Source organism: Tamandua tetradactyla, chromosome X, assembly GCF_023851605.1.
Source record: "Tamandua tetradactyla isolate mTamTet1 chromosome X, mTamTet1.pri, whole genome shotgun sequence".
Lineage (NCBI taxonomy): Eukaryota > Metazoa > Chordata > Mammalia > Pilosa > Myrmecophagidae > Tamandua > Tamandua tetradactyla.
The window spans coordinates 143,344,481-143,368,848 of NC_135353.1; the positions used below are offsets into that span (position 1 = coordinate 143,344,481).

Below are 24,368 nucleotides of genomic sequence, written 5' to 3' on the forward strand. Positions count from 1 at the left end.
GATCAAGGCCATGGCAAATTGCCCTGGAATCCACATTCTGAACATGGTTTTAAGTAGCCTCAATTACTGCTATCTTCGGTAAAGAATATTTTGACAACCAAATGTGCTACTGGATGCCTACTATTTGTTTGCACTGCTTAGACTGTGAGAACAGCTCAATAAAATGACTAGCGATCACTTTGACGTACAAGTGTTCTAAAACTTGATAAATGTAATTCTAAAAGAAGCTTGAAGCCCTTCAACTTAGAAACAGGGATAAAATGAAGATAGGATATGTGTATGATATTAAGAATTGTTATTAAAATATCAAGTTGCCCATGTTTCCTTTAAAAGTCTGTAACAATTGAAATAGATATATTATTGTTACAAGTTTCCATTTGTGATTATTGAATTGACCTCCATTTTCTGCACACAACTATTAGTACCTCTTTGAACCCATAGCATACCTACCTCACAGTAAGCCTTATGGGTTTGCTGAATGAATGATTCTATTAATACTTAGTTCTTTTTTTAAAGTGGGTTTTTATTTATGCAAAGAGGGAAAGATTGAAAAAAAATCAAGGTTTTCATTCAGGAGCACTGGTAAGTCTTGGCCAAGATTACGTGAATCAAGGCACTACCACAACCAAGCTATAGAGAAAACATGTGAGGAAAAGAAATAGCCCCTTAGATGGTGAAAAATTTAAACTATAAAGAGACAGCAACCACCATATTATGCTTTCACTTTTATGCTTAGTATATCAATCTTGGGCGACTGGTTTGTTTTTTTCTCATTGAACAAATGATGTAGAGCCAAAATGAGATATTCTAAGCTACTAGGAATTTACAGAGAAATCCATAAAAATCTAATGCACTCTAATTATTTCAGAGAGATTTTACAAGTGAAGTGTTTTGATCCTTAACCCCACTACCCTCAGCTCTCCCCCCACCCCCATGTCAACATGTTCCTTATTCTAGTCTTCCTTTCCTCAGTAAAAGGTATCCCCACCGATCTGGTGGATCCAGCAAAAACCCCAAGATCATCTTTCACACAAATCCTTCACCCACCCCACGGCTCTCCCTACTACCCTGACATCGATTCATCAGTAATTCCTGGCCTTTTCTCCCATCTCCACTGCTACCTGTCTTGATGAAGCCACCACCCTCTCTCTCTTACAGCAGCCTCCTTAGTGGTCTACCTGTGTCCACACTTATGCCCGTACAGTCCATTTTCTACATGACAACCAGGTAGATGTCTTTAAGCTGCAAATTAGATCCCGTCACTCCTTGCCCCTCCTACTTAAAACTTTCCAGTGGCTCTCTGTGATGCTAAGAATAACACCCAAATTCCTATCACTGGCAAGACCCCACCCACTTCCCTGATTTCAGCTCCTACTGAAACCTCCTATCCACCCGCCCCCAACCCCCTAATGCCATTTTCTTCGCTTTTGACACAAGGGCCTTCTTTCTGACCCAGGAATGTGGCAAGCTTATTCACACCTCAGGACATTTGCACATGTTGCTTTTGTTTCCTCAAACAATCTTCCCCCAGATATGTGCATGGCTGGCCCCTTTTGGCCTTTCAGATTTTGACAAAAGTGTTCATCTCCTCAGAGAGGTCTTCCCTGGCCACCCAATCTAAAGTGAGTAAGTCTTTCTAGGCACAATCCACCACATCATTTGGTTTGATGTTCTACATGATACTTAGCACTGTCTGAAATCAGCTTGTGTTTGTCTGCTCTTATGGTTTGTTTCACCTCCACAAGAATAAGGACTCCACTGGTCCATTTATGTTGCATGCCCAGTTCTCACAGAAACACTTGGCACAACACAGGCACTCAATTATGCGATGAATTAATGAATGATATAATGTAGACACAGTTTTTTCTTTCCTTGTAATTATTATAGCTCTGCTTGAGATAATCATACCATGTGAGCAAAATATTCTATTAAAATACCTTTTATGTTGGAAATATCAATATTGAGCTGTCCAAGTTTTTCACACGTTTTCTCTATACACTCATAGACAGACTGCAGAATTTCCTTAGGGTCTTGTTCCACCCATCTTTGAACAACAAAAGAATGTATTTGGTTAGTCTACAAGAAAGCGATACAAATGTAATCATTTTTCTAGAAATGTTCACTTATGAGGGTGTGAATGATGCATAAATTTTAAAGGAAATCAGTTTAAATTTACTCAAAACTTTGTGAACAATAAAATTTTAAGAGGATATGCATGTTTTTTGATTGAACAGATACACTTAATACCAAAAATCAATCGATCCTTATAATATGAAATGGTTAAAAAAAAGGCTCAATGTTTCATTAGACCACAAAAATATTAAAGTCTTTTTTTGGCTCATAAATTTGACAAAGCAAAATATATCTGACATTCTAAAGAAAGGATTTAAAGAAAAGCCTGTCTTCCTTACATTTTTATCATTCTTTGTATAATAATTGCTCATTTTAAAGATGGTCACTAATTACAGGTCACAGATAATAAATATCCTTCCTATTTTTAAATCATTTTTTCAAGTCCAATAAGAAATTAGCTCCCTAACTCTTTGTATCCTGTAGGTTTGATGCTTTTGATTACATGTTTCACTAGTTTCTAAGTAGACTGAAAGCTATATATATTTCTTGGATAATTAATATATAATTATACATATTATTCTTGGGAAATATATATACACATATATGCATACGTATGTGTGTACGTAGAGAAGCAGAAGGAATTCCAAAAAGTCACATAAGTATCTCTTTTGCCATTTTTCCAAAAATGTTTGTTTTGTTGGAATTAAAAGAATATAATTTAAACTCTTTTGAATAAATATTTCACATAGACAAATGATTGATCCAAGTTTTTAGACCCAATCCGCTGAAATTATGTTAAGGAACCATGACCTCAGAAGGATGAAAGATCAATAATAGATAAGAGAAACCTGAGAGAAACAAATGGTTGAAGAAGCCCAAAAGTAGGAATTACAGAAACTAAAAGAATCTTGCCCTAGGATATGGAATTAGCAAGGGAATTTCAAATGCCTTACTTCTCTGCCTACCTCAGATCTGGTTAAATGCTTCCCTTTCCTCATCTTTGATTTCTACTTCTAAATTCTCTTTTCCAAAAACCTAATCCCTTCCAAAATTGTCATCCCTCTAAGACCCAAATATCCTCTTTCCAAATTGCACTGGGACCAGGCCTTTGGCAAGCATTTTAGTGCAGCCAACATAACAATAGTTTTTATTATTAAACAAAGGAAAGCATTTTTCATGTAAAAAACTTAGTTTCTTCTAAATTTTTCTAAAATTTGGTAACGCATCTTTTCTTCTTTTAATTGAGGTGAACTTTACTGTGAAATGCAGGCATCTGAAGTGCTCCATTTGTTGAGTTTTGATAAATGTATATACCTAACATCCAGGACAAGTTATAAAATATTTCCATCGCCACAGAAAGTTCCTTTATGCCAATTTCAAGTCAATCACACATCCCACAGATAAGTGCGTTTCTGATTTCTATCATCCTAGATTAGTCTAGACTATTCTTGAATTTCAGATAAACGGAACCATATAGTATACAACTCCTTTGTGTCTGGCTTTTTTCACTCTTCATAATATCAATGAGATTCATCCATATTGTTGCCTGTATCAGAAGTTCATTAAAAAGAATTACTGAGTAATTTCTAACTATTCCATGTTATTCTATCAATGAGAGATATTTGGATTGTTTTAAGTTTTGGGCTATTATGAATAAAACTTCTTTAAAACATTTGTGCATAAGTCTTTCAATGGACACATGCTTTCATTTCTCCTAGATAAATTCCTAGAAGTGTAACACTGCACATATATGTTTAATTTTACAAGAAACTGAGTTTTTCAAAGAGGTTATATGTAAACATTATTAAAATTTAAATAATATACTTAACATTATATTTTATCAAAATTACTGCCTATGAACAATAGTCCCCCAAATGATTATGTTTAGTATTAAATGATAAGCTATGTGAATATCTTTTTTTTTTTATTAAAAAAATAACTCAGCAAAGCAGCATTGTGGCAGTGATGGGGATACAGAATTAAAATGACTTTAAAGTTAATATAGAATTTCTGATATTTAATAATCCTCTGCTTATTACTTTATAATCACTTCCCTTTTTTGCCAGTGAATTCTGAAGCCATAAATTATCCACAGGTGTTTTTACTCAGCAAAGTTATTGCTTTTTTTTGTGCCTAAAACCTATTCCTCAAGTCTTCTGGGGAGAGTGTTTTGTCAAGTTTATTTTACAAATCCACAGGGTAGGTGGGGTGAGATGAAGCAAATAAACATGATGTGTCTTTACATATTAAATTAGGAAACATACCCTTCTTTTGGAAACTCTTGTTTTATTTCCACTTGATGATGGCTAAGTAGTTCAGCTGTTTTTGAATTAAAAACCTGAAAAACACATTGCAATATTAGGATAAAAATGCAGGTAGATATGAAAAATGTTTAAAAATTATTCAGCAACTGAAGTTCTTATTCACTGATAGAAAAGTCCAATCCAATGAAATGCCACACAGAACGTTCTTTCTCTTCAGACAAAATCATAAAAGTTATAAGGTACCATCAAAAATAAAACCTCTCTTTAGAAAAATAAAAACCTAATGAATATTAAGCCAAATTGAGGCAATTCCCTAAAAAGAAACCAAAAGGCTCCAGGTGTGTGAAAATTAATGGGTTGACCAACTAATAGGGGAAAGGAAAACTAAGAGTAAAAAATTTGGCAAAATGCTGACAGGGATAGCCTAAGGCTCCATTCCTCACTTATCTGGGATGTAAAGATCAAAAGGCTGTAGATGCTCAGACAAGGAAGTTTACTGAGTAAATTCCTTGGAAGGAAGTGCAGCAATGCCTCTAGAGCTTATAGGCAGAAGTAAATAGAACTTTATCAGCAGCTGGAAGAATTGTACCCTGGCCAACCAGCTGATTGGTCTCTGTGACATTCTTGTCATAAGTTATTGACCCTTTAATGTTTTACATTAAAACCAATGGATGAAAGCTAAGGGCTGTATGATTCTCCATAATCTTAACTCTAAAACAACACCTTTTAAAATTTAGCAATCTTTTTTCATATATATCCTGTTTTCCACCTTTCAGCAAAGCACTTACTCTGAGAGTAAGAATCCATATTTTAATTAAAATTAACTTCCAAAATCATTGTAATTGCAACAGTAAAGTCACTTCCAATTAGTTAAGAAAGGAATTCCGTGCCTAGGTTTCCTGTGGAAGAAAATTACCTGCTCAATGTAGACTAAAAAAAGAGTAAGTAATCATACCACGGTGAGTTGCCTCCACCTCACCCCACCCCTCCTTTTCTGGAGGAAATGATAAACATAATGAAAGCAAATGGCATATTCAAGTCCTTTGAGGAGATAAAATATCTTCAGAGTCAAAGATTAACTTGACACATCATAAATGAAAGGCACTTGGCAGAACCCCATGTCATAGCCCAGCAATTTACAACTTAGCATTAGGGTATGTTTCTAGGAAGTTGGCTCCATCAGATCGGGGACCTTTGTCCTGTTATAGTTGCAGAGGTATCCCTAGGGACTAAAATAGTGCCTGGTACATAGGCAATGCTCAATAAATATTTGTTGAATGTCAGAAATATCATCTATCAGATATCTATTAAGAGAAAAATTACCAAATGAAATGAGAAACTGTTATGTGGCAGAAAAATTCTTAATAGGAAATCACAGTAGCATTATGTTGCTCATATTACAGCTATCTCAGGGGTCTACTCTCAAATTCTCAAAGGACTCTGGGGTCAAGAAAGAAGATGCCCCTTTCTGCCAGCTAGATTCATAACGACCTCAGTAGCAAACCACTGAGGCTGTAGATGGGGTTTTATCCCTCTTCCATCATCTAGTTTTAACCAGGCTATCTCCAGGATCCTCAATGCTAAAAGAAATTAATTTATAGGCCAAAATAGGCAAGTGCCACAGAAAAAGGAAGAATTTTGGTAAATTTTATATTCTATATTAGACCCTCATGAAGTTAAGTATCAGCACGTTTCACTAGCACAATCTAATCACTCAGCATTTAGACAAAACAGAATGAAGCATGGACCCTGCCCCCTTCCTTGGAGTTGTGAATCTTAGAAGATTAATACCAGCTTGAAGTGTTTAGGATCTAACCCTGTGCACCACTCCCAAGTTTGTGGGACATTTTTTAGTTTTAATATTTCTGGAATCTGCAACTTTCTAGGACACTATTGTCCAATATTAATATAATAAAAGCCAAAAATGTAAGTCACATATGAAATTTTAATTCTTACATAAAGAAACCAGAAAAATTAATTTTAATAACACATTATCTTAACCCAATATGTCTAAAATGCTATTTCAACATGTGCCTAATATGAAAAATTATTTTAGATAATTTACATTTTGTCACTAAATCTTTGAAATCTGGTATATATTTTACACTTACAGTTCATCTCAATTTTGACTACCCATATTTCAAGTCATCAGTAGCCATATATAGCTAGTGGCTATCAAATTGGTAATTAGGCTTTATAGTAGTTCTTCTCACATATCTAGGTTCATGTGAAGAATCATAATGAACCCCTTGGCTGTCCATCTGTTTGCAGATGGACAAATGTACAAAGGTTAATGATATTTCCACTAGAATGCAGAAGCTGGAGAGTAACGAACTCTACATGAGAACACAACCAGGAGCAAGGATGCTTGTCTGTTCTTCTCAAGTAGACTTCAAAAACCATTGTCAGCTCACCCCAGTCAACACGGTGGTGAGACTCTTCAGGGTTCTGTCCCCCAACAGAAACTTTAAACAATGAGCAGAAGTGGCAGAAATAGCTTTCTTAAAACTCCAAGAATCAGTTAAAGAACTGCAGTAACAGGGTGAGTGCCGAATCACGAAAACAGCAACTTAAAAGTGACAGGGTCTAAGTGATTGTGGGAAGACGGGAGTAGGAAGCTCCAGGAATCAGTTCCTCCACCAAAAGAACTACTGATCTGGTAGGAACTGTAGGAAACTGTCTGAGGAATCAACTATTTTAAAACTCTAGAAGTCTAGTAGAACATTGTCAGCATCCAGGGAGGAGTGGGAGGAGGAATTAATACGACCAGTGGTTTGCATGGTATGTGCTATATATCTCAATAAACTGCATTTGAAAAAAAAGGAATAGTACCAAACTTTAGACTCACTGGACAAAGATTTAAAAAAAATGATCCAAATTATGCTCAAATAGATAAAGGAAAATGGAGGAAGAGCTAAAGGATTTAACAAAAAATATTAAATGGACGTTCAAGAAGCTGAACAAATCCAAAACAGGATAAATTCAAAGGGAATCATGTCCAGACATACAGTAATCAAACTGCCCAATGCCAAGGACAAGGAAAGAGTTCTGAAAGCTGAAAGGGAAAGGCAATGAGTTATGTACAAGGGAATACCAATAAGATTTAAGAGCTGATTTCTTATCAAAGATCATGCAGACAAGAAAGAAGGCAGTGCTGAGAGATTTCAAAGAGTCCAGAAGTTATCCTGGAGGTTATTCTTATGCATTATATAGATATCCCTTTTTAGTTTATGGCATATTGGAGTGGCTAGAAGGAAATAGCTGAAATTGTTGAACTGTATTCCAGTAGACTTGATTCTTGAATACGATTGTATAAACACAGCTTTTACAATGTGACCCTGTGATTGTGAAAACCTTGTGGCTGACACTCCCTTTACCCAGGGTTTGGACAGATGGGTTAAAAAACTAAGGACAATAAATAAATAAGGGGGAGGGAGATAAGGGGTAAAAAAAATTGGGTAGATTAGAATACTAGTGGTCAATGAGAGGGAGAGATAAGGGGTATGGAATGTACGGGTTTTTTTTTTTTCTGAATTTGATGCAAATGCTCTAAAAATGATCATGGTGATGAATACACAACTATGTGACGATACCACTGATTGTATACTTTGGATGGACTGTATGGCGTATGAAGATACCGCAACAAAAATATGTAAAAAGAAAGAAATTTAAATTTCATACCACAATTGCCAACCAAGAATATTTCAAAAATAAGAGATTGACATTTCCAGAAATATAAAAACTGAGGGAGTTCTTAACCAATACACCTTACCTGCTAGCAATGTTAAAGGAAGTTCTTCAGACTGAAAGGACTGGGGACAGTGGATCAAAGCAGCATAAAAAAAATAAAGACCTCCAGTGAAAGTAACCATATAGGTAATTTCTTATTTATTACTGTTGCTGAACTGAAAACACATGAAAAGTAGTGATAAATCTACGATTTTGGACATACAATGTGCAAAGATAAAATTTGTAACAAGTACAAAAAAAGGTACAGTGATAGAGGAGTATAATAACAGTGGATGCGTATGCTATTGAAGTTGTATAAAATAAAAAATGATTGTCAGGGCAGGCAATGGTGGCGCAGTGGCAGAATTTTCGCCGGCCATGCTGGAGACCTGGGTTTGACTCCCGGTGCCTGCCCATGCCCATCCCCCCCACCCCAAAAAAAGACTGTCATAGATTTAGGATGTTAAATTTTAACCCTATGGTAACCAGAAAGCAAATATCTGAAAAATACATTCCAAAAGAAATGTGAAGGGGCTCAAAATGGTACAATACAACAAAATCAAATCGATATGAAAGTAGGCATTAACAGAAGAATAGATAGGTAGAGAAATAGATGGATAAATAGATGGAATGCTAGAACAAACATGGCAAAACATTAAAATTGGTGTAACTGGGAAAATTGGGATATGTTAGAGTTTTCTATATGGTGTTTGTATTATTACTATTATTATTTTGGCATGGTCAGGTTCTATGAAACGAACCAGGTCTCCGACATGGCAGACAACAATTCTGTCACTGAGCCACTGTCGCACCACCCTTGTTTGTATTATTTTTGTAAATGTCCTATAAGGTGAAAACATTTCAAAATGAGTTAAAAGGAAAAAAGACATTGTGAATTAAAAATAGAAGTGGCTGTATGGTTTGCTTTATAAAATGTCTAGTACGGTCATTTGTTTAAAAATCATTTAAGGCAATGGAGAAATGACAGAATTACATATGCTCCTCATCTTTTCTCCCCCCTTTCCAAGGTTGAAATTCACCAAACTTAAAAGGTCAGTTACAACTTCGGATGCATGAGAGCACAGAATATATGATCTTTAAGAAATTTAAATGAATATTTTAAGACATTATGATTCTATGGAAGCTAGAGAAGATCTTAGAAATGAAATGCTTTGGCTGAGTTTTTTCAAAAAGTGCTCCCTGATGCTCCAGAATTCTCAGTTTTGGGGAAAGTGGGTGGGGAGTTCCAGCTGAGTCTCAAGATTGCACCCTACATCAGATTTCAAGTTTTATTGACTTCAGCTTCCATAAAAGGATTTAAAAACTGGCATTTCAAAGCAAAACAAAACAAAACAAAAAAACCCACAATAAACACTACCAAAACCTGTGTTCCTAATGTAATGCTCTCAGTTGTACAAAATGAGCGCCAAGAGATTAGATGATACTGACAAATCAGTGCTTTTCTACTACAAAATCATACTAATATTGATCATGATTTTTCAACCATCAAGTGGCAGCAAATACAAAGTTTTATAATGTAGGGCAGCAAGTGCTATGAAAAGGAGAAAGGACACCTACTTCAGATTTGGGAGGATCACAGAAAGGCTTTCAGAAGCAGTCTTTTCAACCAAGACTGAAGGTTGAATAGAAATGAGCCTGGCTGGGCCAGGGAATGGGTGGGAGAAGGGTGTAGGGTGCAGACTACTGCTGAGAGTGGATTAGAGAGAGGCCAGGCTAAGGCAGGGACAGCAGCTGTGATGTGTCTGCAGGGATGCAAGTGAGAGACACAGAGGGCTCCAGTAGGAGGGCAGCAGCAGTGAGGATTGAGAGAAGAACATGTGTTGAGGGATTTTTAATTTAGGAAGTATAAGCATTTAGATTTGTCAAAGGATTAGATGAGGAAGAGTGAGGGAAAAGGAGGGGTCTGTCCAGGATGACAGGTTACAAGTTAGGACAATGGGCTAAGCAGTGTTTATAAAGAAATAGGGTAAGAGCAGTGGTTTTGGTCAGGGAAGGGGTAACAAGATGTCAAATTTCATTTTGGTCATTGGGCATTTGAGGTACTGCTCAGGCACCTATGTGAAGATGCAGTCAGCTGTTTATTTTAGGTCATAAGCTTAAAGAAAGAGATCAAGTCTCAGGATTTCGTGTGGAACAGAAAGACAAATGAGGACTTCAAGCTTTGTGTAGAGTAGAGGCAAAGAGCACAGGCCTTGGAGGCACACAAAGTTGGGGGATTCAAGACCCAGCCCTGGACATACAAGATGTGTAACTTTGTTAGTATCTTGACTTTCCTGAGCCTTGGCTTTTCTATCTGAAAAAGGATGGTATAAAATATAAAATGTATTCAGCTCAGAGCACGCACACAATATGTATCCAAAAGATGTTGCCACAACTGCTGCTGCTGCTACTACTTGCTACTAGTTTACTACTACTGCTCTTACCACTATCACCTCCACCCACCAATAAGTGATAGAATTTAGGATTAGAAATGACCTGGGGGGTTCTATAGTCATCTATATTATATATAGAGCTCAATATTCTTCTCTAAGCCCAAATTGTGCCTCATACCCTTTTTTTATGTGTGTGAAGGTACTACAGTTAGAAACTGAAGACACAAGGAAAGTTAATGTAGGAAAAGAGTTTAGCATAGTGCAGGAACACAGTATACACCCAAAAGATGCTACTACTACCACTAGTTATTATTATTACTATAAGTAGTAGAATTAGAGTTAGAAGCCACCAGTTCTACATTCATCTCTAGGCTTAAATCATGACTTAATTCCAAATTTTGGGGAGGAAAGTAGTTAAAAGCTGAAGAAACAAAGAAAATTGCTTTTATAAAAAGACTATTCAAAAAATAGCAGCTGAAATAATGCAGGGATTTTCCCTCTTTAAAAAAGAGAATAACGTAGGTGAGATACTCTCCTTACTAAGTAACTATCCCTGTAGTCTTGCCTCACTCATCCTATGATTAATTCAGCCATCATAAACATGCACATTCATTTCCCTCCCCATGTGATTTCCCCAGTAGGCTACGCTTTTAAGCCACACTCAACTTTACTTTGTGATAAGACATTATTCAGGAATTCAAACTCCCTCTTTAGAGCACTATGATCCTATACATTTGAATGACCTAAAATAAATATACTAACTGCAAATATGTTCAGTTGCAAATTTGACCAGAAATGGCATAATAACATCTTTCCACAAGCCACAAGGAAAAAAATAGCAAATGGCATTATATTTTTTCTAAAAATGAAATTATATTAAATAGCATATACATATAGCTACACAGCTATAGAAATCAAATTCAACTTTTTCCAAACCCTTCCAAGTATAACCTAGAAGGTAGGAACCTTCTAATCTAAGGTTCTTTTTCTAATCCAAGAGTTCCAGTCAACACATCTGAGCCCTGAAACCCCTCTCTGCTGATGTCTATTCATGTAATGAGCACCCACTATATGCCAGATGCTGTCTTATGCTTTGGGGACAAAAAGTTGCTGTGTCCCTCAGGGAGCTCAAAATCGAAAGAAAACAATGCTTGTAAGAGGAAGGAGGACAAGAGAGGGTGGCAGCTTTCTGATGAGAACGTGTACATGCCGACTTGTATAATGTGATAGGCAAGAAAACAAGCAAATTCAGTGTGTATGTGTGTGGGGGGAGGGCAAAGAATCACAACTACAGTTATCACAAAAGAGTGGCCTCATTCTAGCTATGAGACAAATTAGTTTTGCCAAATTCACTGTTCATTGGTTCCTGCTCCATAAAAGGTGCTTAAATAAATAAGTGTTGAATAAATAAATGAAAGAAAGAGAAAATCCATCCATAAGTCTTAGGAGATCTCTAAGTATGATGAGACAACTAAAGTCAAGGCAATGTTTCCTGCCAAAACAAGCACGGAACTACAATTGTAGTCATTCATATATAATGGCTGTTGGAACAAAATCGTTACGCAACCACTACCCACTGTGACTGTAACTGAGCCCTGCCCAGGACCCAACTGAATCAGAGTCAGGAGATGATCATAACCAGCAGGACTTATTCAAAGGCAACATTTTTACATATTGCAAAACCAATTTGCAAGTATATCCTACTTGAGGAAGATTCAGTTGTAATGGCAACCAGAACTGATGACTGATAGGTGGGCATGTGGCCTTCCTCATCATCCCATCACCCATTAAAAGTACTTCAGACAGGTGGGGAGCAGAAGGCAGTAGTTAAGAGGACAGGCTTCAGAGCACAATAGACTTGGACTTGAATCCTGGTTCCACTAATTACTGTGCCGTCTAGGGCACAATCTTCAGCCTCAGTCACATCATCTGTGTAACAGGAGCTTAATACCACCTACACATCAGAGTTATGAGGATTAAATGAGAATGAGGAAAAAGTCCTCAATGGCATTCTTGACACAATTCAAGTCATAACTTATTTCAAGCCTTGGTTTGTTTAATCTCCAACTTAAGAGAAAAAAAGTAAGTTACCAAATTAAAGAAGGAAGTTGATTGTTTAAGCTGAAACTTTTGTCTTATAAAGAAGTGGCCCCTCCTTAAAACCTGTTACACTAATTCTCTTTCCAAGAAGTTCCTACTCTACAATATGAGTAACCATATGCCAACCCCAGTTCACTTTCCTATCAGACAAGTTGAGCAATTCCCTTTAGTATAAAGCATTTGCATAGGATCCTAAGATAAATTGTTTTGACAATGTGAAAAAGACATGAACATATTCTAAGACTGCAGGTCTACAACGAAAATCAAAGCCAAGTAATCAAACCTATCTAGGTCAGAAAGTTTCAAAAAACTTTTTGACAAGGTAAGATAACTTTTAACCAGGGTTAAAATTCAGTTGACTTATTAGAGAGAAATAAAATCTATTCAATAAGCATATAACTAAACTGCTCTGGGAAAACAAAACACATGTTCATTTTTTGTGTTGATCAAGTGTTTTAAGGGATGTAAAGATGAACAAGACTTAAAAGGAGGTCCCTCAACCAAAGCAATAGGCCGAGCCCTCAATCTTGGGGTTTGTTCATATGAAACTTAACCCCGCAAAGGATATGCTAAACCTACTCAAAATTAGGCCTAAGAGTCAACCCCAGAGAACCTCTTCGGTTGCTCAGATGTGGCCTCTCTCTCTCAGCCACACCACAAGCAAACTCACTGCTCTCCCCTTCTCTATGTGGGCCATGACTCCCAGGGGTGTAAACCTTCCTGGCAACGTGGGACAGAAATCCTAGAATGAGCTGGGACTCAGCACCAAGGGATTGAGAAAACCTTCTTGACCAAAAGGGGGAAGAGTGAAATAAGACAAAGTGTCAATGGCTGAGAGATTCCAAACAGAGGCAAGAGGTTATCCTGGAGGCTATCCTTATGCATTATATAGATATCACCACCTGTTTAGTTAAGGTGTAATGGAGAGGCTTGAGGGAAGTGCCTGAAAATGTAGAGCTGTGCTCCAGTAGCCACGTTTCTTGAAGATGATTGTATAATGAAATAGCTTTCGCAATGTGACTGTGTGATTGTGAAAATCTTGTGTCTGATGCTCCTGTTATCTACCTTTTCGATAGACGAGTAAAACATACGGGTTAAAAGTAAATAATAGGGGGAACAAATGTTAAAATAAATTTAGTAGATGGAAATGCTAGTGATCAATGAAAGGAGGAGTAAGGGATATAGCAGGCACGAATTTTGTTTTCTTTTATTTCTTTTTCTGAATTGATGCAAATGTTCTAAGAAATGATCATGATAATATACAACTATGTGATGATACTATGAATTACTGATTATATGTGTAGAATGGAATGATCATATGGTAATAATGTTTGTATTTGTATGTTGTTTAATAAAAAAAATTGAAAATTAATTTAAAAAAAGTTTAGAGATAAAAAAGGGAGGTCTCCGCCCTCATGTATAGCAGGCATACAATTATAATACAAGATAGAATGCTATTAATGGAGGTATAAAAAGGGGGAGAAGTTTTAGGAGGATTTCTAATAAAGACATGGCAGTTGAGCCACTATTTAGAGGTAGAAGAGAATTTCCAGAAGCATATGTGGGGTTATAGGGAGGAGAGGCATTTCCCTTGGATGAAAGGATACCAATAAAAAAATATTAGGAGCCCCTTATGGGACAAAGCTAATATTGCTAGCAGAGCAAAAGGGAGAAGACAGCTTAAAGAAGAAAGCTTAAAGCTTACTGGTCTTGTGAAAGTTAAATTAGATATGCAAATGTAATGAATAAACATCAGGAGATTATGTAAACACCCTTAACCTTATAAACTTCCTTATGACAGTTCTTATCCACTGTATTCTATCCACTGTACCTCAAGGTAAGCAATTATTGAGTCATAGATACAATGTGGAACAACAAGCCTAGAATAATCCCTGGGAATCACCTTGTGGATTGAAGTACTTATTCAGCAAATCTATTATCTGCATTTTGCTGGGAGTAGTTTAAGAACCTCTTTCCTTAATAAGCAAAGGAAAAACGCAACTAAACCATTCCCAAGTTTGAAGCATTCTTTCATAGTTAAGTTACTCAAGGAGCAGTCAACTTTGGGGAAAACGATTACCATCTTTATTGATCAACATTTATACATCATTCTATAAGCAGGATGGGGAATCTTATGAATTTGCCTCTTAGCTTACTCATTGGAGATAGTTCCATATAAAGTTCAGTAATCAGAACTTAACTCTATAGGCTCATGTTTCGTGTTACACACTGAACAAATGATGCAGGTGATAAATTCCTTCTCCATCAATGTAGAAAGGCACCTTTTGGGCAGTAGAATCGGAGGGATAAGGAGTAATCTGCAGTGGATAAAGATTGTTGGGCTCCATGGACATTAACAGTGAGGAGCCAAAGGGAAGACAAGTACAGTAAGGCCGACTCTTACAAAGATAGTCTGTGAAGTTATGGAATGTTCTACCCACTTTTATATAGGGCAAAGGTTGTAAACTTGAGAACAACAGCCATTTTGGTTTGGACCCCCATGCTGCTTTATGGACTAGTTGCCAACATTTAGGAATTGGGAGATTTCACTGAAAACTAAACTGCCAACTTTTCTTAAAGAATCTGAAGATCTGGCGACACTGGGCCTGAGTCCCTTCTTGGCAGCTATTAGTTGTCCTCTTGGCCTGGGTATGCTCTCTAGACTGCCCTCATCCCAACCTTCACTTCTACCTGCCTGGCCCCTGAAGGCACTCGCTTTAGCAATCTTTGAATATGGCTCTAAAAATCAATCCATGGCTTACTAGCACACATCTTAACAGTTTTTCCTAATTTGGTAAGATGATAATTATTGTGTATTTTATATACTAATCAAATCCAGTTAGGCAGACTTTTAAACTTAAGATTTAGGATTATCTTACAAAAGCGAAAATAAGACAAAGTGAAACTTGCCCTGGGTGATCCAAAGATAAAACAATGCAAGTGACAGTGATACTATATCTTGGCATCTCAAACCAGGGAGAGTTATTCAATAAGAATCTAACTAGGAAGCGTCTCACTTTAGACCGGTGTCGGGATCAAAGCACAAATACAGTTTTTATTTAAGTGACCAGCCAAACAAAACTTTAAATATATATATATATATACACACACACACACACACACAATATAACCACGTAAACATACTACCTAATGCAAGAAAAAACGATTTGAGGTAAAGAAATGAAGAAGGTAAATAATCCCTAAATACATCCAATTTGCCAGATTAGTTAAATGTCCATTGAAAGCAGGGGCTTTTACCAACAGCCATTCGTTTAACCTACATTTAAATTGTCTTCCTGAACTCAGCGCTACATCACTGTTAGAGCAAATTTCCTCATTGCAGAAAACAAATTTTCGGACACTTTAAATAGCTCTCCGTTATGGTAAGATCTGCTGTCATACATGGCACACAAAACGGAAAACAGAATTTCCCTGTTACATGATGCTGCGAAGCGAGGAGAGGACAATCATCTATTCGGAATGGGCAAAGGATCAGAACTGAAATTTTCACGTCTTCGAAATTACAGATTCTGGCAAAAGCAGTGTGGTGTGACTTAATTTGTTCTGCCTCCCCCCTTAGTATTCTCTCTTTCGTAATTTCTGTGGAAGCGGATGACAACTCATCACCACGCTAATACTTTATTCGTACTACTGCTCCAAAGGACGCTGTGTTAGGTTGACAGCCGTGACACAGCTTTCCCCCCGTCCAAGGTCGTTCTGCGCCGGGCAAGCCAAATGTCCGCTGCTGCGGGGAAGACCGCAGCAGCGGTCAATGTTGCCACCTGTCCCTGGTCTCAGGCGGATCGCTGTGCGCGGATGGGCAGCGAATCCTAGCTCCTTTTGGGAGTCCCCCCCACGCCCCATTAGGTGACCCTCCACCACCACCAAGGCCGGGACTCCTCAGCTCTGTCGCGGGAATCTTGAGAGGCTGCGGACCCCAACCCAAGCCCAGGCGGGACAGCCCCAGAGTGGCAGGTCCAGCTCCGGGGCCGCGGCCTCCTTCCCTCGCCCAGCTGCCGGGGCCATGGGAGGCGTGGGACCGGAACGCGGTACCCAACCTCCGGTCCCCCGGCTCCCGTCCCGGATCAGCTCCTCCTCAGATGTCAACCCGGGCTCACCAAAAAGCGCGTGGAACTGGTCCCTTGGTCCACCGCCCCTACCAACGGCCCCAAAACTGCTTTCTTCGCGGCTGCCATGAAACCAGCTGCGGGTCAGCCGGCGATCGCGGCCCGTTTCCCGGGTGACGGCGACAGCGGGGGAGGGGCGGCGACGATTCAGGACAGCAAGGCGGCGCGCGACCGCAGAACGCCGGGACCACAATCGAGGCGGCCCCTTTACCCGCGCGGCGCTGCCTCACCCCGCCTCTCCGGCCCAGGCCCCGCCCCCAGTCATTCCTCACAGCTCTGGAGGCGTGTCTGTGGGTGGGGGCGCTGTCCTCCCAGCCGACCAATTAGCGACCGCGGAAAAAGGTGAACATTCCGACAATCGGAGGGCAACCAGACGTCACGGGGGCGGGGTCTGGGCGCGGTGGAGTGGGCGGCCCGCGCGGCAGGTCACGTGGTAGGGGGCCGGCCACCCGGCGACCGAGCCATCCTGAGGCTGGGGTAAGGGTAGGGGCAGGGGTGGGGTTGCTCGTTGGTAGAGAGCGCCCGCTGGCTCCGCGTAAAGGGCACATCTCCGCCAGCGCCCTGGGACTGGCGCCCGCGGGACAGTCCTAACGTGCAGAACTGCCTGTTCCCTCAGGTAGGCTGTGTAGGGCACGGTGTGAGGTGCTGTGTGGACCGACCCGGCCTTCCCGCGCTTCTTCCGCCCCGCCCACCTCTCTCAGGGTAGTGATAATAATCTCTGTTACCGGAACTGACCCCGCGTGGTGTCACCTCTTGGAGTGACCCGAATCCCTCACCTTTGTAGGCTTTTCTAGGATGAGGGACGCAGAAGTTCCTTCGGTTTACGGGATTTTAAGGAAGGTCTCAAAATCAAACCTTCGCGGTTCCCTCAATTGACCGTCACGGCGAAGGCGCCCGCCACTTTACTAGCCGGTGCGCCCTTGGCTCCTGGATTGATCTAGTTTTGGTCTCCTCTCCCCTCACGCGCCATTTCCTAGCCTTCCTACTCTGAAAGGCAGAGAGAAAGAAACTCTCTCACTTGACCTTGAACTTACCTTGCCAAGCTACTTTTGGGTCCTGTGTTCCAGGGGTTTTCAAAGTTTAGGCCCAACCCCCACCCACAGTGAGCGTTTCCGGAACAACCCGGGGCATGTATATGCATGCGTATGTGTATATCCAAAACAATATTTATCTTTCCATGCTATACATTCTGTATTTTTATCCTATTGCATATGATTTTTTTTTAAATGGTGGTTTAAAATCACTAAATTGGTTCCATGAATCACTAATCTATCAATTTCATAAGCATTTTACTATTCTCACCCTCTCATTTCCTTTCAACCCTTTCTCCCAGTCTCTATTTTAGTATGTATTCTGGACTCTCATTGCCTCCCTCCCCCCCCATCCTATTCTGCACCACTTCACTCATCCATCTATGTGTTTTATGGTTTTGAAACACTTGTTCTGACAGCAAATTTACTTGTGCTTTGTCTGAAAGTCAGATTTTGATATTCCCAATGTGACGTGCCTGTGGAGATGCTGAACTTGATAACTGTTGATAACTGGCTTGGTTTGGAAGAGGAGTGTAGATGAATCAGTATTTCTGAATTTCCCGGAAGAGGAAGAGGCAATAGGCATATATGTAGGCAAATGTAAAGGAATTTGGCCGACTTGCCTCCAAAAACTGCACAAGGGATTAATTCCAAGAATGACAGAGATTAGGATTTCCTTGACTCTAGAAAGCACTTTCACATACTTTCTACTCGGATTCTTACTGGACAGAAAACTGTTTAGCAGTTTAGTGGGATCAAAATTCAGATATTTCATGAGACAAAAAAATAAAGTGTCAATGGCTGGGAGATTCCAAACAGAGTTGAGAGGTTATCCTGGAGGTTATTCTTATGCATTAAATAGATATCACCTTGTTAGTCAAGATGTAATGGAGAAGCTGGAGGGAACTGCCTGAAAATGTAGAGCTATGTTCTAGTAGCAATGTTTCCTGAAGATGATTGTATAATGATATAGCTTTCACAATGTGACTGCGTGATTGTGAAAACTTTGTGTCTGATGCTTCTTTTATCTACTTTGTCAACAGATGAGTAGAACATATGGAATAAAAATAAATAATGGGGGGAACAAATTGTTAAAATAAATTTAGTTTGAAATGCTGGTGATCAATGAAAGGGAGGGGTAAGGGTATGGTATATGTGAATTTTTTTCTGTTTTCTTTTTATTTCTTTTTCTGAATTGATGCAAATGTTCTAAGAAATGATCATGTTGATGAATATGCAACTATGTGATGATATTGTGAATCACTGATTATATATGTGGAATGCAATGATCAAAAGTTAAGAATGTTTGCGTTTGGTGTTTTTTGATTTTTTTTTAAAAATTTAAAATTAAAAAAAATTCAGATATTTCAGAATAAGTAAGGTTAGATGCACATGAGAAATTCTTAGATTTATTGATCTTGTGCTTCCTACAATAGTCTGCATTCCGCATTCTCATTCCTTTCACCAGAAGAAAATTGAAAAGCCAAAATATGATTTTAGCTTCCAGGAGTCATACACATATAAGTTCCCTCTTAGAGACCAGGCAAGATGATGGGGAAAGGTTATAAATGCAAAAGTTGAGCTCAGCCTCTCTCACCTTCCAAAATATCTACTCCATGCTCTCATTCACCTATTTTATCTATCCTTTTGGAATTCCTCCTTTTTTCCTGCCCTTTCCCACCTTTTCAAGCCCTAACTGCAGCCTGAAAACTCAAACCTATGTAAATGGAAAGATCAACCAATAGATATTCTGATTCCATTTTTCAAACCATCATTGACAGAGTTGCAAGTGAAATATCTGAGGCACAGAGAGCACAAGTGGATTGTCTTCGGCCAGCCAGCCTTCTGTAGCTGAAAGAGGACTAGAATTTCAGTCTCCTGACTTGAAGCCTAGATCCCTCTTGCTGCAGCCTGAGAGAATGGAAGCTGAGACAAAGCAGAAAGGAAAATGGATGAGAAGGAAAAAGGTAGGTGTGATCTAAAGGAAGAAGGCAGGTAAGATCTGTAGCAGTCCATAGAAACAAATGTAAGGGTCCTGACATTAAGGAAACTGGATGCTATGCATACATATGTAAAATTCATCGAGCTGTACATTTACTTTTACGTTTGTGCATTTTATATATGTAATACCTTAATATAAAAGTTGTTTTGTATTTAATCAGTTTACACTACAGTCTGTTACAAAGAAAATCATTATTGCACTTTGGAGTCCAACTCTGCTTGCTCTGACTGATGGCTAGGAGAGAGATGATAGCTGTCATTTGGTCCTATTCCTGCTAAGATTGATGAAATGGTCTCTTCAAACATGTGGGGTTCTATTTTCTATAGCTTTATGACAATAATATACCAAAAAAAATTGTGTGGAAAGGTCTTTGAGGCAAAATTTTCAATCTGAATGGATCTTCCCTCTGTTTCCACAGTATTTTAATTTGTTCATCAAAATGGTACTTCTAAAAAACTACCTTGCAAAGTAGTTTGTATTATTGTGCCTGTATCTACTACTATAGTTTTAAAATGTCAAAAAAAGGTCTTGCTTTCATTTGTATTTCCCATGGTTCCTTTCAGTCTTTTTGAAATATACAATAAATATTCTTTAAACTGAAAAACAAAACAAAAAGAACCCGGGTGCTGGTCCTTGTTTCTCTCCCTACCACCCACCCCAGATCTCAAGACAAAGTCATGGGAAAAACATTAGACTGGCATGCTGAAGACCTTGGTTTGATCTTGGCCCTGCCATTCAACACTTGATTTTTTTTTTTTTTTTTTTTTTTTTAATGCATGGGCTGGGAATTGAACCTGGGTCTCCCAGAATGGCAGGTGAGAATTCTACCGCTGAACTACCCATGCAGCCCATAACATTTGCTCTTATTGACCTCGAGTGACTCACTTCCTCCCATTGTTTCCTTTTGGTCATTTGTAAAAATAGGGAAAATATCACCAATGTGGATGGATTAATGTGAGACTTAAATGACATGATGCCTTTGAAAGCAGTCTACAAGCAACCTGGTTGATTCTGAAAGGTGAAATGCAGTCTCACTAGCAGGCCTGTTACCACCAAAGAAGCCCAGAGGTGATGACCAAGGTCCTTAGGTCCTTAATTCAAATGATTTAAGATGCTTCAATCATATAAAGCTCCCTGTGATGATTTCTGAGACTTTCACTCATCCTTCCTCTAGTTTTCCTGTTCTTTGTTAACTTATGCATGATTTATACAAGCAGAAAGCCTACATTTCCTAGAGAATCTTTTTTCTTTCTGGTAGTGCTTCTCATTCTTCTAATATTTGCCAAGGAAGTAACATTTTATTTTTCCATGTCTAGTCTCTTTGGAAAGCTAGCCTTTCCTTAATCCCCCTTGTTCTTCTAATGATTGCTTGGATATAGATAAGGAAAACTTAACATGCAAAGTAGGTGATAGAAAGGATTACAGTAGGTAGTAAGGCACCCCTTTGTTTTATGAGATTAGGATGATTTAGGCAGATCAAGTGATTTGCACAAGATAACAACTGCGAGAATCCACTTCCATGCATGTTAGTAATCTCAGTGTAACTATCTACAATTAGTATCAGTTTATGCAGTGCTGCAGTTGTAATAGTGTTTGACTATGGCAGTGATTCTCAAATTTACCTATATCAGAACCACCTGGAGGACTTCTTAAAACCCATGCTGCTGGAATCCAATCCCTGAGTTTATGGTTTAGTTGATGAGATCTGAGAATTTGCATTTTTAGCAAGTTCTTGGATGATGCTGATAGTGCTGGTCTAGGGAACACACTTTGAGAATCACTGAGCTTTGGATATCCTGGACCTCTTTTTTGTCCTAGGATTTGGCAAAACTGTAAGGTAAAGGAAGTCAGTCTTATGAGTCATGTTAATGCCCTTTTCTCCCAAATCCTAGGTCTCTGCTAGCAATCAAGTAATCTGTCTAGAGTATTAGTGGATAAAGACTTATGGCAGAAGTTCTCAGACATTATGTCTGCCTCAGAATCACATAGCGTGCTGGTTAATATGCAGATTCTTGCCACCCTCTCCCCTTACTTATTAGTTTTCCTTACTGCAACCCACCAAAGGCAATGAGCTAGGCTCCTTGATACCAAGGATTTTTTTTTTTTTAACTTTTTTTGTTGTATAATATAACATAGCTACAAAGCAAAGAAAGAAAAATGCAGTGATTTCAAAGCACTCTTCAACAAGTAGTTGCAGGAAAGATCCCAGAGTTTCTCCTGGGCTACCATATGATCCTCTGAGAATTTTCCTTCTAACTGCTCTAGAATATTAGGAAGCTAGAAGGAATAAATTTTTTTTATCATCACCGACAGCTTTTTTCTTGTTTGTAAAAAAGAAAATATATACAAAAAGCAGTAAATTTCAAAGCATAGCACAACAATTAGTTGTAGAACAGATTTCAGAGTTTGGTAGGGGTTACAATTTCACAATTTTAGGTTTTTAATTCTAGTTGCTCTAAGATATTGGAGACTAAAAGAAATATCAATTTAATGATTTAGCAGTCATATTCATTTGTTAAATCCTATCTTCTCTGTATAACTCCACCATCAGCTTTGATCTTGCTTTCCCACTTTTCAGGGGTTTTTGGGCTATGGCCATTCTAACTTTTTCATGTTGGAAGGGGCTGTCAGTAATATGGGGTAGGGAGATGGAACTAGCTGATGTTCTGGAGAGGCTGGGCTCTCTAGATTTCAGGATTTATCTGGTCCAGGGACCCTTCCGGAGGTTGTCAGTTTCTGGAAAGTTTCCCTAGTGCATGGAAGCTTTGTAGAATCTTATAAATTGCCCTAGGTGTTCTTTAGGATTGGCTGGAATGGTTTTGGTTGGGATTTGGCAAGTTATGAGAAGAAGCAGTCTAACTGAAGCTGATGCCAGGGATTTTGTCCTGATGATTATTGAATCCTTGGAGTCTGACATAATATTTGGATAATAAGGGATTGTTCTGTGATTGTTGAATGAATGAATGATCCCTTCAGTGGCTAATGGAAGAGAGACAAAGACGTATGTTCCTTTTCATTATCTACCTTTTGCTATTTTGTAGAGAGAAATAAAAAAATGTGGATTCTGGGCGGGCCACGGTGGCTCAGCAGGCAGAAATGCTTGCCTGCAATGCCAGAGGACCCGGGTTTGATTCCCGGTGCCTGCCCATGTAAAAAAAAAAATGTGTGTTCTGATCAAAATGAAGTCGTAATAACCACTATTATGTTTACTTTCTGCATTACATTTAAAATTGTGGCATGCTGACTTTTCAAGTGCTCTCTCCATTTACAAATTAATATCATATGAATAAAAACATGTATATATTAGTGCTTTCTATGACAAATCACATAGGTGGCGCAACATATATGTTGAATAGATGAATGAATGAATTCACTAATCCCAATGAGATTATAGTCACTCATTTGCTGACACCTTAAGTAAGTGTTATTAAAAAGAAAATAATTTTATATCTTATTTATTTAGGCTCCATATTTAAACTCGGTTGGGAAAAACACTGGAAGCAAGATGTATCCTTTATCACACAGTAATGGAACATATGGAAAGAGGAACTGATAGTCTTAATTGAAGTATATTGTTGTTGTTTTTATTTAGGAAACATAACCACATACAAACACAAACATTCTTACCATATGATCATTCCATTCTTGTTATATAATCAATAACTCTCAATATCATCACATAGTTGTATATTCGTCATCATGATCATTACTTAGAACATTTGCATCAATTTAGAAGAAGAAATAAAAAGAAAACAGAAAAAAATTTATACATACCTTGTCCCTTACCCCTCTTTCATTGATCACTAGCATTTTCACGCTACTAAATTTATTTTAACAATTGTTCGTCTTATTATTTCTTTCTTATTTAAAATTATATTTTATTGATTTATATAACAAATATATAGAAAAGTGGACAAGTCAGAAATATTTGTCTGAATGAATTCTAATAATCATACCACACAATCCCTCATTTCTCCCCAAAGTTACCATTATCCTAATGGTTTCTAACATTATAGAATAGTTTACCTGTTTTTAAATTTTATATAAATGGCATCAAACAGTATATGTTCCTTTTGACTGGCTTCTTTTGTTTAACATTGTGTTCGTGAGATTTGTTCATGTTGTTAATATGGTAGTTTGCTCATTTTTATTGTTATTTCTCGTTTTTATTGTTGCATATGATTCCGCTGAAAACATTCCACGATTTTATGTCTAGAAGTTGGATATTAAAGTAGAAGTGAAATTGCATTGTTGGTCTTTTCAAAAAATTTTAGCAGTTTTAGCAATCACAGTGAGTTATCATTATGGTTTTAATTGGCATTTCTGATAGTGAATGAGGTTGCACTTCTTGGCTTCCTGTTAGGTAAAGTGTACAAGCCTCTGTTCTATTTTTTCTAATGGGCTTGCCTGGCTTCTTATTTTTATTTTTTAATTGATATATATTATATATTCACATATCATGTAATCATCCAAAGTGTAAAATCAATGATCAACAATATCATCATATAGCTGTACATTTGTCATCACAATTGACTTTTTCTTCTGTGTGAAAAATAACATATATGCAAAAAAAGCAATAAATGTCAAAGCACATCACAACAATTAGTTTTAGAACAGATTTCAGAGTTTGGTATGGTTACAATTCCACA

At 38.1% G+C, this 24,368-nt stretch overlaps 1 protein-coding gene and 1 long non-coding RNA gene across 4 annotated transcripts in view; one reads left to right on the plus strand and one right to left on the minus strand.

Moving 5' to 3' along the window:
* GK (glycerol kinase) overlaps nucleotides 1-16,939 on the minus strand; it is an 87,395-nt gene extending 70,456 nt beyond the window's left edge. For 2 of the 3 annotated variants that reach the window (XM_077145436.1, XM_077145434.1), the window contains exons 1-3: nucleotides 16,678-16,937; nucleotides 4,338-4,411; nucleotides 1,938-2,044 (exon numbers count right to left, since the gene is read on the minus strand). In XM_077145436.1, coding sequence (XP_077001551.1) covers nucleotides 1,938-2,044; nucleotides 4,338-4,411; nucleotides 16,678-16,755 — 259 coding nt within the window. In that variant the 5' untranslated portion in view covers nucleotides 16,756-16,937. Of the gene's footprint in view, nucleotides 1-1,937; nucleotides 2,045-4,337; nucleotides 4,412-16,677 lie in introns of all 3 variants that reach the window. The other variant, XM_077145437.1, reaches the window with a different exon arrangement.
* Nucleotides 16,940-17,192: 253 nt separating this feature from the next.
* Nucleotides 17,193-24,368, plus strand: part of LOC143671637 (uncharacterized) — a 53,395-nt gene continuing 46,219 nt past the window's right edge. Inside the window, exons 1-2 of the long non-coding RNA XR_013169626.1 lie at nucleotides 17,193-17,302; nucleotides 19,499-19,684. This is a non-coding gene — a long non-coding RNA (uncharacterized LOC143671637). The remainder of the gene's footprint in view (nucleotides 17,303-19,498; nucleotides 19,685-24,368) is intronic.